General features: G+C 36.7%; 1 protein-coding gene across 6 annotated transcripts in view; it reads right to left on the reverse strand.

Annotated features, from left to right (window-relative positions):
• Window positions 1-2,583: 2,583 nt before the first annotated feature.
• Window positions 2,584-16,910, reverse strand: part of ENAH (ENAH actin regulator) — an 88,037-nt gene continuing 73,710 nt past the window's right edge. For 3 of the 6 annotated variants that reach the window (XM_052695897.1, XM_052695915.1, XM_052695935.1), the window contains 5 exons: window positions 12,961-13,027; window positions 11,134-11,193; window positions 7,065-7,143; window positions 6,616-6,673; window positions 2,584-5,609 (listed from right to left, as the gene is read on the reverse strand). In XM_052695897.1, the coding sequence (XP_052551857.1) occupies window positions 5,572-5,609; window positions 6,616-6,673; window positions 7,065-7,143; window positions 11,134-11,193; window positions 12,961-13,027 (302 nt within the window). In that variant the 3' untranslated portion in view covers window positions 2,584-5,571. The remainder of the gene's footprint in view (window positions 5,610-6,615; window positions 6,674-7,064; window positions 7,144-11,133; window positions 11,194-12,960; window positions 13,028-16,910) is intronic. The other 3 variants (XM_052695905.1, XM_052695925.1, XM_052695943.1) reach the window with 1 other exon arrangement.

Raw genomic sequence — 16,910 nt, forward strand, 5'->3', positions numbered from 1 at the left:
ACCTGTCACCATACGAAGGGAAAGATTTTTCACTTACCCTGCGAAATCCCATGATGGAGCAACTCTATTGAGACTGGAATCCTCATGAGCCCCTCTCCATTTCTGACCCTTTAGCATGTTATCAGCCTGCAGGACTGAAAGCAGTGGAGAGCTTTTTCCATTAGAAACACAAAGATTATTCAGTAGAGACTGTAAGGCACATTATTGGCCATATTTTTTCCTCAGATATGAGCACCATACCCTGGCAGAGACAAAGTTCTCAAGTTTCTCATCTGCTGCAGCCTCAAAGCTTTGTGGCAGTGACAAACTGCCATAGACCATCCACAGACCCATAGTCCTAGCAAAGTGAGGGAAGCAGTCTCCTCCCAAAAAGGTCTTCCCAAAAGAAGGCCCTCAATCATCCATTAACAATACGACTCAATCCTTTAAAAAGGTGATGTAAATCTTCCTACCTTTGAGACAGAGGTTTGGAATACTTATCCCTAACTGAGGGTAAGAGGCTCAGTCATATATATGTAAGTCATCTGCTCTCCTTCTTTTCCTGGTGAGTCACCTCAGCTTGTGGTATAACTGGCAACAATAACTTTACTGCCGAGTTGAAAGCTGTCCAGAGTCAGGACTCAAGTGGCTCCAGCAGGCACACGATACTGATAAAAGAAATACACTTAAGAATCTAAGCATGGGATGATCATGGGAGAGCACTTCCAACTCTACTGTGCTTAAGCAAATGCAGAACAGAAATGCTGTCACAATGGTAAGTGAAAATGTCTGACCAGGAACAGCTCTAATACAGCTGGGAAGGGAGGAGATGGTCCCTGTAGCTGAACAATTACTGTAGTAATCACTCGTCATCTTTCCTACTTCAGAGTTTACCAAGGTAGGACAGAAGGTAAAAAAAATACTCACTGAGTAAAATCTGGGACACCAAAGCTTCTAAAAGTTAGAAAAGGCATTTATGTAACACCTGGGATCCACTTACAAAATGGAGGCAATTCCACAAAGCTCCTTGATTTCTGACATCGCTGTGCCGACCTACTACCTGAAGGTGCTGATTACCAGCTAACAAGCAGGCACTACTCCTGGGCCTAAGCTTTTGCTGAGCTTTCAAAGAATTTAGGAACTAAGCCCTATTTCCCTATCTCAGACAATTACAACAAGCTATACTAACTTTTTTTTTTTAATTAAGATTATAAATCAACTTTAACATATTGCCAGTCATATACCAATTTCAACATTCTTAGGTGACCATCCCCCAAAACTGAAGTAAATAGTTACGTTGAAATCAGCCCATATGAATGTCTGACAAAAGAAACACTCTTTCAAATGTGTAAAAGCAGTAATATATGCAATAGTCAGACTTCCCCCCCCCTCCATTAAGACCTTCTTAAATAGCATGTGATTTAGGTCATTTAATCCTCAGTGTCTCCATATTCCAAACACAGTTCTTAAACAATTTCAGTGAATGTTTGAAGTAATATGCTCTGGCCCCACTTCCACTGAAATAACTTCTCTTTTTCATCTGCTCTTTACCAAAAACCCAACAGTAAGAACTTATGAGGTCAGGAAAATATAGAACTGTTAAGCCTGTGTACAGGCTACAGGGATAGCTTTGGAAGCTTTTTCCTTGCTCCCAACAGCTTAGTTATGTCCACCTACTAGAAAAAGAGGGCATCTTCTCATTCTGCAAGCTTTATATGATTGTTATTGAGATATCCTGGCAAGAATTCTAAAAATGCTATAGTGTCACGACCAGCAGTATAAAATGTCATAATCATCAGTTTGATTCAGACCACTTTCTCTATTTCTACAGTATGCAACATTAAAGAACAAACATCATACATCTCTAGACATTGACGGACGGATTTCACAATAGCATTCAGAAATTTAAATGAGGAATTGTATGAGTGTTGCCAAAAGGCCACCGTGGTTCTATCAGACTGCTTTATCATCCAGTGACAATTTTACTAAAACAAAGAAAAAACCACAAACAAAAAACAGCTCAACCCTTTAACAGCTGTTACAGTTGGTGTCAAATATGGCACTGGTGTCAACGTTTGCCAAAGTTGAATTACCCCATTTATTTATAAAATATCTTGTACCTTGCTGCAGCCAAAACCACTTTACGGGACTTGTTTTACCAGTACTGCACTGAAACTGCATTTTGACTTCAAATCCTGGTGAACGAGGATGACCTAAAACCAAGCTGAAGGACTGAATAATGAATATAACCACCAAAACAAATGTGTTAACACTCCAGAAATTATCATCAGCCTTCCCTTTCTCTTCCCTCCAAATTCTCTGCGGATACGGAGACCAAACTGTACCATGTTAGAACAAAAATAAAATCCCATGGAAAATGAATTGGAATTTATGTACATTATCATTCATGAACGTTACAGTCCCTGCAGTTACACACTCCATGTAAGGCATTTCATTTTCTTTACCAAATCGTCCAAAGGAAAGGCAAAAATGAGTGGTGAAACCAAGGATTACGGAATTAGCAGTCAGTAAAGTGTTTGAGAATTTTAGTATTGAACATAGGAGATTCTTCCATGAAGTTCCATAAAGAAATGTGGCAACGTGTATATATTGCAATTTTATTTCATTCGCTCAAACAAAACGTTAGCATGTAAGAAATTTAAAATGACACAATATGGTAAAAATAGCAGAGAATGAACTGAGAAACTAAAAAGAAGGTAAACCTAAATGCATGAAAATTCAACATTCATTAGTGATCGTCTTCAGTTTTCGATTGACACTTGATGCTTGATAACTTTTTAAAACAATGAACTGGAAATTATGACTGTCTGAAGAGATTTCAGCACCAGCACTAAGATTTTTACATTCAGTTTGTTTGTGGTTGACTTGTTAGCCACTTGTATATAGTACAGGTTTATCACAGATTAGATCACAGTGTTGAGGAAAGCAACGCTTTCCTGGAATCAGAAAGGATCCCCTAAACTGTCCTCAGTTTAAGACATCCATTATACAAAAGCACAGAACCACCACAATATGGTTATCAAAGAACTTAGTTACCAGTAGGCAAAATAACCTTAGCTTCTGTAGCTCATTTTCAATACTGAAATCTCTGGAAATGGTGCAACTGTCAGTATGACAGGAAATGTTTACAGTAATCTTCAATTCAATCAGATTTTTTGGAAAGAACCAATTCAGCAACTTGGGATCATAGAAAGTATGTATGTAGAAGCAGCACGAAAGAAGACATCTGTTCCTTTTCTTTTGAACAGAAATCATGTTAATTTTAGACCAAGGCACAAAACGTTTAGTGCATAAGCCAGTTCCTTGCACAACCTAGTCGCTTCTCGTTTAATTTTGGACCACTTATATCCATTCACACTATCCCACTAAGCTACTCCTCAACTCTCCTAAAAACAAACCCAACATGATTTCTGACAAGGGTAAACTTCCCTAATGCTGAAAATGTCCGTGTAAAACAAAGTTACAATAACAAAGATGAAAATGCCTCCTCTTATTTTGAGAAAAACAGTACTTTACAAGGTTACTACGGGTTTGCTTTTTTTTTTTTTAACGCCTCCAAGAAATGCATGCAGAAAAACAGTTTTTTCTTCTTTTAAAAAATGGTTTCATGAATTGAATTAGGCAATATTTCCACTGTAGTCTTCTCTCAGGATTTGAAAAAAAGAAATGTTTGGAGAAAAAAAAAAATCCAACTTAAGCTTTTCTAAACCAGTAAGCGCTGTTTTGCTTTGGTGTTCAGCACTTAAGACAGTATGTCATCAAAAGCATTTGCCCATGGGATGGAGCTGCGCATACTTTTATGCTGAAACATTATTCTCTCCAAAAGTCACAAGTAAACTTTTGTTTCAGATTAGCACAGATCACAAAGCAAACATGGCACTGTTATGGCTCAGAAAAACTGACAGTGCAAAGGAAAGGGGAAGATTTCGATCCGCATTACTCTTCCAAAACACTACAGGTCCAAGTCACAGGAATTCTATGCCACCAAAGTGCACAGAGTAAAAAAAAAACAACCTGAAAACCTGGGGAAACAGAAGGGTGGCATCCTCCCTGGAAATGATTCTCAAACTACTGACTGAAACCAATGGTACAGCACTGCTGTTTTTCAGTTTGGATTGTGTGGAGCAGCTGTTTTTGTTGGTGGTGGTTTTGGTAGGGTTTTTCTTTTCCCTTCTTTTTTTCTTTTGGAAGGAAGGTGGCAGATAAATTAGAAGGGGAGATCTACTGTGATCTGATGCTCCATATTTCTAATGTAACTAACTGCTGTCTTGTTTCATTAACCAATCAGAAAAGGAGTCTCAGAAAACAGTGAAGCAGAGAGTCATGGTAAAAAGGTAAAGAATCACGCACTTGTACAGGTGCATCCTCAGTAATTTAGATGTCTAAATGTTTGTTCTCTCATAAAAAAATGAGTTACATTCTCATGGGAGTTTCAGAACCATTATGGAAGTGTTACTGAATTTCAAATACAAAACTGGAAAAAAAAAAAGATAGAAAAAAGGACTAAGTACCTGGTTCCATTAACATGGTTACTGATAAAGTCACATTTTCCTCATTATTACACATGCATGTAAGATGAAGAAAAAGTGTAGAAAGTAATAAAAAATGTGTCACCTTCCCCCTCCCTCATCCCACATTTTTCTGGGCATAAATTAAGCCTTAAAAATGAAAAGGCTACTTAATATCTGTGACATGCAATTTTTTTTTTTTTAATTAAAAAGCTGTGTTGTGTTACATTACAAAAATGTCCACATGCATAAATCTAAAAAAAGCCCAAAAATCTACTGTAAATCTACAACATACTAATGATTTACATTTGACTGCTGATTTGCTTTATGTAGAAGTCTTAGATTTGGTAAAGCATTGTAACAATGTAGGAAGGCATCTACATCTTTAAACTCTGGACTGCAATTGCTTTTTCTTTTTTTCCTATAAAATTGCATGAAGGCTAACTAGAGAGGCTTCCTATCATAAAATTCCAAAATCTTCACAAGTGAACACTGTCTAGGTCATTCACTTACAAATATTGCCCTTTAAAAGTACATATTTCTAATTGTTCCATATTTGTGAACTGAACTTACACACATCTGATCTTTTTAATTATTCATGAAAACATCAGATATGATAGGAAGACAAACCTGAGATACATTTGAAGTACAACAGTATAACTTGCTAAATCCTTCATTAATAAAGAAAACCTCTCTGAAAAGCCTTCCCCAGCTTTTCCCTGTTTTTTTTTTTTTTCTTTAACAACAAATTCTGAAACATGTGCAATTTTATTTTGACATGAGTATACTTCAAAGCACTGTGATCTTGTCTGAAAGGTGTAGGAATTTCTGCACAATCATTACAGTAACCTTAAGACTCTTTTCCACCCTGCTGTAAAGGTCAGAAAAAAGCTGCAAACCAGGAGGGAAATAGCATATCACCAGAGTGATGCGTCTGAAGCTTTTCAGAATATGATGTTTCTCCCTCCTTCCAAGTGTCTGTTTCCATTTTCTTCTAACAGCTCACAAACGTAGTCAGTTTTATACCAAGTTAAAGAGTCACATCGGCTTAGTACTAGTCTTTCTATGCAGTATTCGACTTGCTCAGTTCCTGCCTGATCGCTACAGAGAAAGAGAAATGAACAAATCATACATTTTAAAACAAGGAAGAAAGTCAGCATACATAACTAGCTTCTTAAAGAAGGCTCAGCCTTCTAAAACAGTCACAGAAAGTGAATAATCATATGTAATGGAGCTTCACATGATGTGAACTCTCAGCTAGGGCAGTGCCCTTCTCCCCTCTGCAGTCTTCATTAACACTGTATTTTTCCATCCCGTGTCTCAATGGTAGACTTGCTGGAGATATCAAGAAGCACGAGTGTGGGCTTATTTGGTTTTAGTTTAATGAGAGCCTCTCTCATACTCAGGTTTCGTGCATTCCACAAGGAAAAAGAAATCTACACTAATGTGTTAAAAAGCACCGCTACAACTGACGTAGTTTTATTTACTACTCAACTCATGGATATATGGAATATTCTTTCTGAATGATTTCCCATGACTACAGAAGACCACTTAGTATCTTCTTCTAAAAATTAAAAATCGTGAACATTCTTTTGTCTGAATCTTACGTTGAAGACTAAGCATGACAAGTGTAGAAGGTGGAAACACAGCCATTGTCTGCACGTTATCAGTTTTGAAATACACATTCCAGCAGCTGTGAAGTATTTTGATGATAGAAATAGCCAATCTACAATCACACGATACTAATGATAACTGCAAAGTATTCAAATACAGCACATACACAGAACACTTGGTGCCAATGCATTCTGCTTTTGCACAGCCTTTGCCTTTTTTCCCCTTCTTTTAGTAAACTGTCTTGTCTAGAACTGTGAGCCCTTTTTTCCTCCCATATTTCCTCTCCCTGTTCCTTTGAGATGGTGGAGTGAGAGTGGTGCTGTGGAGTTCAACTAACTTCCACAGTGAAACCACCACAGGCACAATTGAAAGAATATCAACAGATAGCAAACTTACATTTACCAATACTTAATTCTCAGAACAGAAACCAGAAACAAATTAAGACTGCATTTTTATTTGCTCTGAGACTCAATGATAACAAACTGATACTTACCATCAATGAGTTCTTCCTTTAATTTTGTTAACTCCTTCCTCATTTCATCTAAAATATCCTGTGGCAGAAGAGTAAGAGGTTAGCTTTCTAACCTTTAGTTTTCTACTAAGAGAAATCCAAAATAATTTCAGCCTTCTATAAGCCTTTAACCATTCTGAAATTTATATTCCACAATCTTACAAGTTCATCTCCCAAACCTGAAACATGCCTTCTTACTGCAGGTAAATTGAAAAGTAGATATATGTGTAGAAGTCCTACACATTGATTCCAGTAGTGCTCACCAAGAAAGAGAAGTAGTTAAGATAGAATATTGTACTAGCATAATTGCTAAATAGAATTTTAAAAAAACACGCAGAAGCAAAATGTTCAAAGAAGAACAGGCATCAAGTTAGCCCCAGCCACAAACTGGAATTTGACATAATGAAATTGATTGCCAAACGCTATCATACCTGCTTCAATCTGTCATAATCTAGACCTTCTGACTGTACTCCATTGGCACTGGGTTGCCCCGCTGTTGTAGATTTTGGTCTGCAGTACAAAAATAAATCAGTGAATTACTGGTCATTTATTACTGAGGCATATATAATTCTTCATCAAGCTTACTAATATTCATCCATCAAAGCAATATTAAATAATCAGAATGGAAAAAAAAAAAGTGGAAAAAAAAAATCAGTTAGACCCAAAATACCACACAGAATGGGAATCAACAACTAAGAACATCTTCCACACACTGTAAATATTGATTACCGTAGGAATAGATTATTAGTTGAAAACAACAGCAGACATATTTCACTATCAGTGGTTTCTGATTTCTTATCACGTATGTGAAAAACCGATCCCCTTATCAAATACTTGTATCTTTCCCCTTTTAAACTACTTAGTTATTTCAAAGAAGCATTTCCTCTAACCACTACACACCAATCTGCGAACTAGAAGCATGCTAAGGCATCACCTGCAAGAACAAGACTGAATAACCTCATCTAATTCCTTTTCTGAGCAGGTGCCTGGCTTCCAAATCTTCCTTTCAACCTATATTAGTTCATGAATCATTTTGTAAAGATTCTGAGAACACATATTTTAACAGCAGCGGGTTTAATAATGTAATATTTGAGATGATGTTCTCATTTTTTAGTCTATGGAATGTTTAGGTTATGTAATACTCTGAGACTTTTAAAATTTGCTTACAGAGATCATTTTGCATTGTTAAAACACAGAATTCCAAAATAAAGGAATTCTTATCACGTCATTTCTGTTTTCCTGATCTCTTCCATTTGCCCAACATGCAAATCCCAAATTCATGTACTTACTATGTTTTCAAAGGGCCTTGCATATGCAGCAACTAGGAGCAGAGATGGAAGCTAGGGGCTAACAGCAGGAATACAGAAAGGGCTGTCTAAAGCAGGGTTGATGATGGTGTGGGACAAGAGAAGGAAAAATGTTCTGCTATCCTGAATTACTTTTTACATCCTGCCTAACAGTCTTTGTTAGTCTACAAAACGTTAAAAGAAAAAACATTTAGAAGAACTGCTGTCTGTTAATTTCAAGATGCTTCCCCAACATTAGAATTACCTTAGTATGTTATGTTTAAGGAAGGGTAAGTTGTTAGTAGAATAAACTGGGACCTATTCCACTGTCCATATATGTAGCACCACTGAACAATAAAATCCTGGTCTAAGCCCAGTTTCTCATTCAGAAACTTCAGGAGGAAACAGGAGGAAATCAAACACTGCCTTTTTCAAGACTTGTTGCTTGTGCAACCTTATTTATTCAGGTAGAAGTTGATCAGGCACAGCAAAAAGATAAACCAGCAGGAAAGGTACGGTTCTGCAGCTTATTTTCTTTCACACACTTTTTTCCAGAATACAGCAAAACATGATGAACACAAGCAGCATATCCACTGCTTCAAAAATACCTAATTAGCAAATAATTTAGCTAGCAGACAAGCCGTGCTCTCACTCAAGAAAAACAAGTGAACCTCTATATTTTTAAAACAAAATCAATACCTTCAAGGTGTCACTTGCTACAATACAGTGGCTTATCCCTCATGAAATAGCCTAATTATACTATTTTTTCTAACACTAACAGAACATCTTGATGAATTAAAATCTAACAGATTTTCTTATTTGCTAGCCAAAAGAACAATTCAAGCACGACTTGCAACCACCACACTAAATAACACTAAATTGTCATTTTGATACTATAAAAACTTCCCCAGGTTTGCATTCTCCTACTTTTACCTCTTATTGATTCTCTGTGTTAAAAAAAAAAAAAAAAAAAAAAAAAAGAAACAACATGGAACACAAAAGTTGCAAGAGCTAGCACTATTCTAATACAAATTCATAGCTATCAACTAGTACTGGTGGCATGACATTTCACATTTCTACACCTGAATCCATTCACGCTGTTAAACAGAAGTAAGTAAGAACACCAGTGCAGCCAGGTCAGTGGTAGACATCTCTCAGCAGTTTTGTTTATTTCATGCTTATTTCTGTGCCCTGAGAAGTTACTTATGTGCAGTTCAGAGGCACCAACTCTGGAGAAAACTGCCAACAGTTAATCGAACAAAACAGAGTCAGCACAAGCAGCGTTTAACTGCTCCTCCACTGCTGGACTTTGCAGTAAGGCAGACAGATGCAGGAACATCTCATGTTGTTATACCAGCTCTATTCCTCAGGTGGGATCAAATCAGAATAAACCTAAGTTGTAAAATGGACACTGCTAACATTACTCGACTTGAAACACACTGAAATGAAATATATGATCCAGTGATTAAGATAGAAATTGAAAGACAACGTAACTTTACAGTAGAAACAACTGGAAACGAGATTTCACCCTGTAGCCACCAGAAGATGTACAGTGTGTGCTAATGCTATGAAAACAAACCACAGTTCGAAATCTTTTACAAAAATCTCCAGGTGCTGACAGTGCTAAGTTTCTTATGAAAGAGCTCCTTGCTAAAAAAACCACAAAAATATTTATCTCTCAAGATGGGAACTTTGTCAGTTGATGCTTCATCACATATCTGACTTTCAGAATACTACTTCTGCGGTTAATATCTGACAGCTCAAAGACTGTCTGACTCCAGATAGAACTGCATGAGCTTTTCAGATTCTTGGTATATTGTTGCTGATGATTAGCTGTCATTTTGTTCCCATATACAACAATATTATACCATTTACTGAACTAGACTGAAAAACCCACCACAATAAAAAATCCCCAACAATCCATTTCCTCCCAAATGCAATCAAACAACAAGGATCTACTACTCTTCTGCTCCAGATCTCCACAATAACAAGATAGATCTGCCAATTGTATGCTATCTTCTCCTACAAGCATCTGTAAGAGGCTTAGTAGGTGAACACCTTTATAAACTGTCACTCAGTTGTAGGAACATATTCAACTTTCTCTGAGAAGTCTTGCAAGACTTCATTAACCAAACACGGAAGACCATAATTTGTAAACTAGTAATTACTTGTCAGTCAAATCTGCCTTCCCCCTGCCCAAATTATCCTTCTCTTCCTTCTGTTTGCTCAGAGGAGAGATGAATGATGAATGTAGCTGCCATTAAGACAGATGTTAGCTATGAATATTAGCAAATAGAACATCTCAACCATTAGCCCTAAGATGGCTACAGAGCTCTCCCATGTGGTTTTTCATAGCATCGCCTAGCAGGACAGTGAAGCAATCTTCATAGTCCCCAAAGCATCTTAAACCAAACATGCAAGATAAAGATGACATTCCGTGCCAACATGCAGAATACACCACCCAAGAGAAGTAGCTAGAAGTCGAACTTTTTATACAAAAGACGTAGTATTCACCACACTGAGTGCTTTGATGAAAAACAAAGCTGGAATATGACTGAATAATTTAAAGGGACTCTTATAAGAAGTTTAACTGTGGAAAGCTTTTAAAACCCAAAGGCTTTCAACGTCAGTTTTTTATGATTACTGTCACAGAAACTGAAATTTACAGCTTAGAAATATACAATGATATTTTAAAATGTGTGAATGGTTCCCTGAAAGAAACATTTTATATTTAATGAGTCTTTTATTCTTTCATATGCTTAGGTCAGGTAAAAATCTATTTGCTACCTTTACTTAATCTGTGGCAAGCAGAAATAAAAAGTCACCTGGAAAACTGAATGCTATTCCCATATATCTAAACTAACATTTCTGAAAAAATATTCTCAAAAAATTCTTAATTAATTCTTCATAAATATTCTGAAAAAATTCTTCTCAAAATATTGCAGGTTGCCCCAATCACGGCACACCCAACAGAAATTTATAACTTCATAGGTGAATACCAGAAATCCAGTATTTACTATGAATTCTAAACTGGTTCTTCAATTTGCCTGTGAAACCGCCTCTTTTAATCATTGCAAAAGAGTTCAACCGGATAGTCAAAATGTGAAGAGGGACCTAATAATGTGGTGATTACCAGTCGATGTACAAAAAGTCCAACCCTGAATTGGGGTAAATAACAGTTATTACAAAGTCTCAAGTCCCAACAGGATGATACCTGTTTAATGAATCATAGAACCTGTTTTCAGAAACGAGGTTTTTCCATGGAGATTCCCGTCTACGAGGGGGGGAGAAACACTACCTTAACAAGCTATAATAGAACTTCTTTACGTTCAGTTTTAAAACCTTGAATACAATGGAGTCTCATTAATTATGTTCCAAGAGTTTTATATTGCATGTACCAAGAAATGTGAAAAACACATAGCTCAAGTCTTAAAAATCTGTGCTAGAAAAAAAAAAAGCCCTACTTTTCAGTAGGATAGTATCTATTTCAAAATATTTAGGACACTCATTCCGAATCACAAATCCTTTATTGTCTATTTGTTTGGAAGCTCTCAAAAGAAAACTCTGATTACTTGCCAGTAACCGCTGGCAAAGACCACACTCTCTTTGTTTAGTTCAGAAACAGGTTTTCTAGGCGAGCAGGTGAAAGATATTCCCTTTGTGGCAAGTTCTAAGTAGCACTATCCTTTCACTAATTAACTCCAGAATTTTTAACAACCTATTTCTCAAGTTCAGCATGTAAACCGTAGAAAATTTTGAGAATAATGCGAAGATAATTCAGAGAGACTTCTATTAATACCTTTTTCTTTCCTCAGTTCCATGAAAGAGTCGTCAGCCTGGCACAGTAAACTAAGCACTGCCTAGAAGACTTTACCAGCAATTCTAAAATGTATGTTATGGCACCTACTGGTATGTTGTGACAGTGCTGGAAAGCAATAACAATATTTGATCAACCAGGAGTTGTTCATTTTAAGTGCTTATGGAGAATACATTAACCAAGGTTCTGATCAGTCTGCATTCTATCAACATTTTCCATTGGGTGATGAAGACAAAAGCTAGGAGAGATTTTCTTAATGTATCTGAAGTAGTCTTGAAATATCTGTAATTTCTTCTAGGTCAGAAAACCTTTTAAAACAGACTAAGTAACCTCTCCATTTAACCAACTGAAAAAAACATCAGAGAAATAGGCTGTATGCAATAGTTTAATAGGAACTAAAGCTGTAAGGACAGGCCAAATGAAGATACAAAGATATTCTGACCTCCCAAAGCAATCTGATAAGGAAAATTGCCCTATTTATTAACTGCACTGCTTTCCCTTCAATTGTATATACACAGAACCTACGTCCAAAGACTGAAATCAGCAATGTCTCAAAAAATATGAAATCTAAAATACTCTCTCTAGGATTCCTTTCACAAGTTCTTTTTTTTTCTGTAGTAAGTTTCTCCTCCACACAATGCTTTCATACCTTTATGTGTTTGAAAATAAAAGAGCTCTGTTAAAGCATGCAGGATGTACCAGCTTGAGGAATAGCTGGAAGAAATCAAGTCAAGGCTTGTAAAGAAATATAGCAGAGCGGACGTCACTAAGATCTTCAAGCTCTGTAAGTTACCGTAAGTTACTGGACTATAATACACACAGAAACAGGAAGGAGAAAAGCTATTCAGTAGCTCTACTACTGAACATACAAATGATAGCACTGAACTTGGTTTCCATTGCGGGAAATTTCAGACTTAATGTAAGGAAATAGAAATAATTAAAACATTTGTGTAGACAAAGATAGCACAGCAATTGTTAAGTAATCTTTTGGCTTTTCACTTTTACTACCAAAATTTCACTTGTCAGCATTCCTTAAAAGCAATACTTCATACTTAGTTAACACTGCCAAAAGCAGTTTCACAGTAGCATTCTTCAACCCATAAATCTTGCTTTAATACTAGCAAGATGATTCTTTTCTTGTTACTTCAGCAAAAGCTCTTTAGCAGCATGAGCAAGAACAGCAAACATATGTTTTTAGATAACTGCTGGTATGAAAAGGAGTACCTGGATATAACAGGCGACTTGCTTCCATTTACTGTATTTGTTCTTTCCCAAGGCTTTCTTGTTAGTTCTGTCAAAAAAAAGAAGATTAAACATTGCTGTCTTCTATTTATTGTATAAATATGTGAGAAAAGTAGCTGGCAAAGTCAATCTTCTGTTTGTTTAAAATTACACTGCTTTAGTTCCTTTACACTAAGCTATCTCATCTTACTTTAATCCTACAGCCATTTATGTTGTAGTAGCACCTTTATTTCTCACTTCAGCTCTAACCATTGTAAATGCCTGTTGAGTCTTAAACCAGCTGGAAGATAGTCTGCCTTACTTCATGTATTTTATTGCCTTAGATGTGAAACACTGAATTTTGGAACCATAACCAGTCAGCTCCAGATACTGACTGAGTATGTTTTTAAACTAAGAATTTTCCTAGCATGTTAACAAATTATGTAACAATAATTCAGTGTCAGTTTCAATAAAGCAACACAACTTCACAGAAACTAGAATATCTTTTGGCAGCAAGATATTTATTTACCAAAGTCTGTTCCTAAAAAAGATGAGTCTTGAGTTCCAATGCATAATTTCCTCTTTCAAAACAAGACTCAAAATTAGCTCAATTTTAACTCAAAAAAAGTGCATTTTATACATGGATCCAGAAAGCTATTAGCTTACCTACCACAACGTGATACTGGACAAAGTTCTACTGAGCACCTCTACTACTGCATGGGCAGCTTATTCAATGAAGGTCAAGTAAGCTGTTACACACTGCGAGACAGGACTTTTGGGCCTAGTCTACAGATGGAGTAATCTGTACTCAAGTTTAAAACAATCCTTCCATCTTTATACAAACTAATGCTTCACTTTCCATTACAAAGCCTGTTTTTAGTTTTTTTCAGCATCCTCTCCAAGAAACCTTGACCCAATCGCTGCATCTATTACAGCAACATGAAGCAATATGTGAAAGCAAGCTTAACTCAACAGTTTTGTTTCTCAACTCTGGACAGAAATAACAGCAAAACAGGGCAAACAGTTCAATTAAATACTGCTTATTGTGCATTACCGCATGGTGAATGAGATTTTTGCCCTTCCACATGACATAGCCACAAACCACAAAGGTTTCATTTCTTATGGGTCAGGTTTTATTCCTTGTATTCTTCAACCCTGCTTAAGCTGAGCAAGTTGAGAGGTGTAAATATCCGATCTGTGTCTCACATAAACCAGGAAGTTCTCTTGAATTCCACAAAAACAATAAGAGCAGCATTTAAACTACAGAATTCTACTTGAATAGTCTGTGGCCAGCCAACTACATGCTATAAGTGCTACTAATAGGTCTCAGGCTTTATTGATTTGCTGTTCTGCACTTCAGGACTTATCCTGCCTTGGAGCTGTTTTTGCTGTATCTGCAAGATTATTTGAGGAAACTTTCACCATGGCCACAACCTGCCCAACAATGGGAATTATTACCCAGCTGGAATAGCAAAAGTATTCAAGTTTCACATGTCTGTAGCCTCCTGTATAATTCTGAGCTTGTTTTGTTTCCATTACTTAACATGTTTTAACTTAGACAGTTGCATAAAGCTAAATAAAATGTGTTTATTCTCCCGCAAGGAATATAAAACTTGCAGAGATGGACTAACAAGTCTAATCAAGCCACAACTCTCCCTGTAAGCAACAGAAAAGAGTGCAACTCCTTACAAGAGCTAAGACATAAAAATACAGCCAAAGAGATCCAAGCTCAAAACAGCAGAAATTTCTCCCCTTTCAACATCATACTCCATGTGACAATGAATTTACAACACTGGTAGCTCACAGCACAAGACATAGGAAAGGCAAGCTCAGCACCTAAGAGTAAATATAAGTTTGTACATAACAATTTCAATCATACTGTTAATGGCAATTAGACAATTACACAACTAGACCAAGCACTCATATGCTGCAGCTGAACAAACAGTAATTGTTTAATGTTTTAGCAGCCTGCTCAAATTAACACTAGAAGCACTGTCGTGACAGATCTACTGTTCAGACTGCTCAGCATATAGTTGATACAATGACTAGGTGGTTATCAATAAAGAAAGACTACATAGAGCATCTAAAATCACCACAGTTCATAACATTCCTCACTCAAAGATACAAAATTCAAAAATGACCACCGCTCTGTAACTACAACAAAAAGGGCAGAGAAAGGATTCATCTTCATGGTGGTATTTCTATGTCAGTTTCACTCAATTCCTCCACTTGGCAGCCCTGATATTTCTATCTGTCCTCAAGTTTCTGGAAGTCAAACAAGCAAGGAAAACACCCTTCTTCCTTACATAAAAAAGCTCTTAAATACGTTTCTACCTTGTGGCAACAATGTGACTAGGTTTTTCCACTCCTACACTTCAGACAACAGGCTCCTCTGAAAGGTCAACTTTAACCATCATGCTTAGCCACTACCACATTCTTACTCCCTCACCAATCCCCACTTCTACACAAAACCCTTTCACCAAAGGCTCCTCTTCCAAGAGTAGACTACTTTGGTACCATGACAAATTCTGTGATGTAAGGGAATGGTGACAGACATGGCAATATCCTTGCATTTAAATTCATGATAGTAGCAATGAACCTATTGTTCTAAAAGGCAGATCTACTTCTTCCTAAAAATTTAGGATACTCATTTCTAAACATCTCACTGGAAGTTTCTGCATTTCATTCTTGTTATTAACAAAACTTTCTTCAAACATGGTTTGTACTATCTTGCCCCATAGCACATTGTTGCAATTATGTTTTTGAATTTTTGATCCTCTTAAACATGTTCAATGATGATGCATGCCATTGCCAGAATATTTTATATCATCAAGAAATGAAGTAGAATCTGTCCTGTGTGATGAAACAGCCAAAGGTCTGGATGCATTTGATATTTCCAAAAAGTTTGGAGGGGCAAACAATGAATGCCCTGCTGGTCAGGAGGCAACAATCAAAGAAGCCACTTCCACTGTTCCTGATTTGGTCGCTTTTTGGTCTGTATTATTAGAAACAGTATTCGAAAATCAGTCAATTTTCCCAAGGTTAACATCTCTGCCTCAATAGAGCAAATTCCAAAGATAAGAAAGAAATCAAGTTTTCCATCTTTTCTTTTTAAAGTCATTTATTGCCTCACAACCTCACTTCTTTAGGAGACCTTCTGTATCACAATAGTAACAGTTTTCTCATTATTTCCATTAAAGCATACTTAGCTCCTGTTTCTTCCTTTTATCTCAAAGACAGTGATTACCTGGAACTTGTTCACCCTACAGCAGTGATTTTCAACATTAAGGCTTGCAAAACTCTGAGTGGCTTAATTATCTACTGAAGGAACATTACACATGGGCAAGCAATCAACAAAAAGTTGAAGCATACTGAATGTTGGTGTATGGCACATTCCTCCTCCTTTGTATGCACAGTGGTTGGTGGCCAGGGAAGTGAATGTTTAAGAAGGTACTACTGAAGGACTGGAAAAAAAACACTGCATTATGAAGACCTGAGTGACATCCAAGTATTTACAGTATTCATTCTGATAATACATATTGACTGACTACAAAACACTTGACATACAAGTTTTCCTTAAAGACTGCTGCAGAACCGTGAACTACACATTTCCTAACTCTGCCACAGTCATGTATCAGCAGAAGAACTGTGCTTAAAGAATTTCTACACCAGGCTTCTAAATCTAGAATAGACTTACAGGACTGAACCTTCACTGAACTACCTGTAATCGGTAACTGTTACATATGATTGTAAAAGTTCTCATTCAAGTGAGACATAGAAACAAAATAGCAACCCACTGTGTTTTTACATGACTGAAAAGAGCTTGCTTTCACATTCACTGCTGTTTCCACTTACCAGCCTCACAGGTTAGACACAGGAGGCTGCTATATTAAACACAGTGCTTTCAGTAGATATCATTCTACAGTAAAATGCCAGTTAGTGGCCGTGAGGAA

This window comes from Tympanuchus pallidicinctus, unplaced genomic scaffold (genome assembly GCF_026119805.1).
Source record: "Tympanuchus pallidicinctus isolate F22 unplaced genomic scaffold, pur_lepc_1.0 scaffold1, whole genome shotgun sequence".
In the NCBI taxonomy this organism is placed as follows: Eukaryota; Metazoa; Chordata; class Aves; order Galliformes; family Phasianidae; genus Tympanuchus; species Tympanuchus pallidicinctus.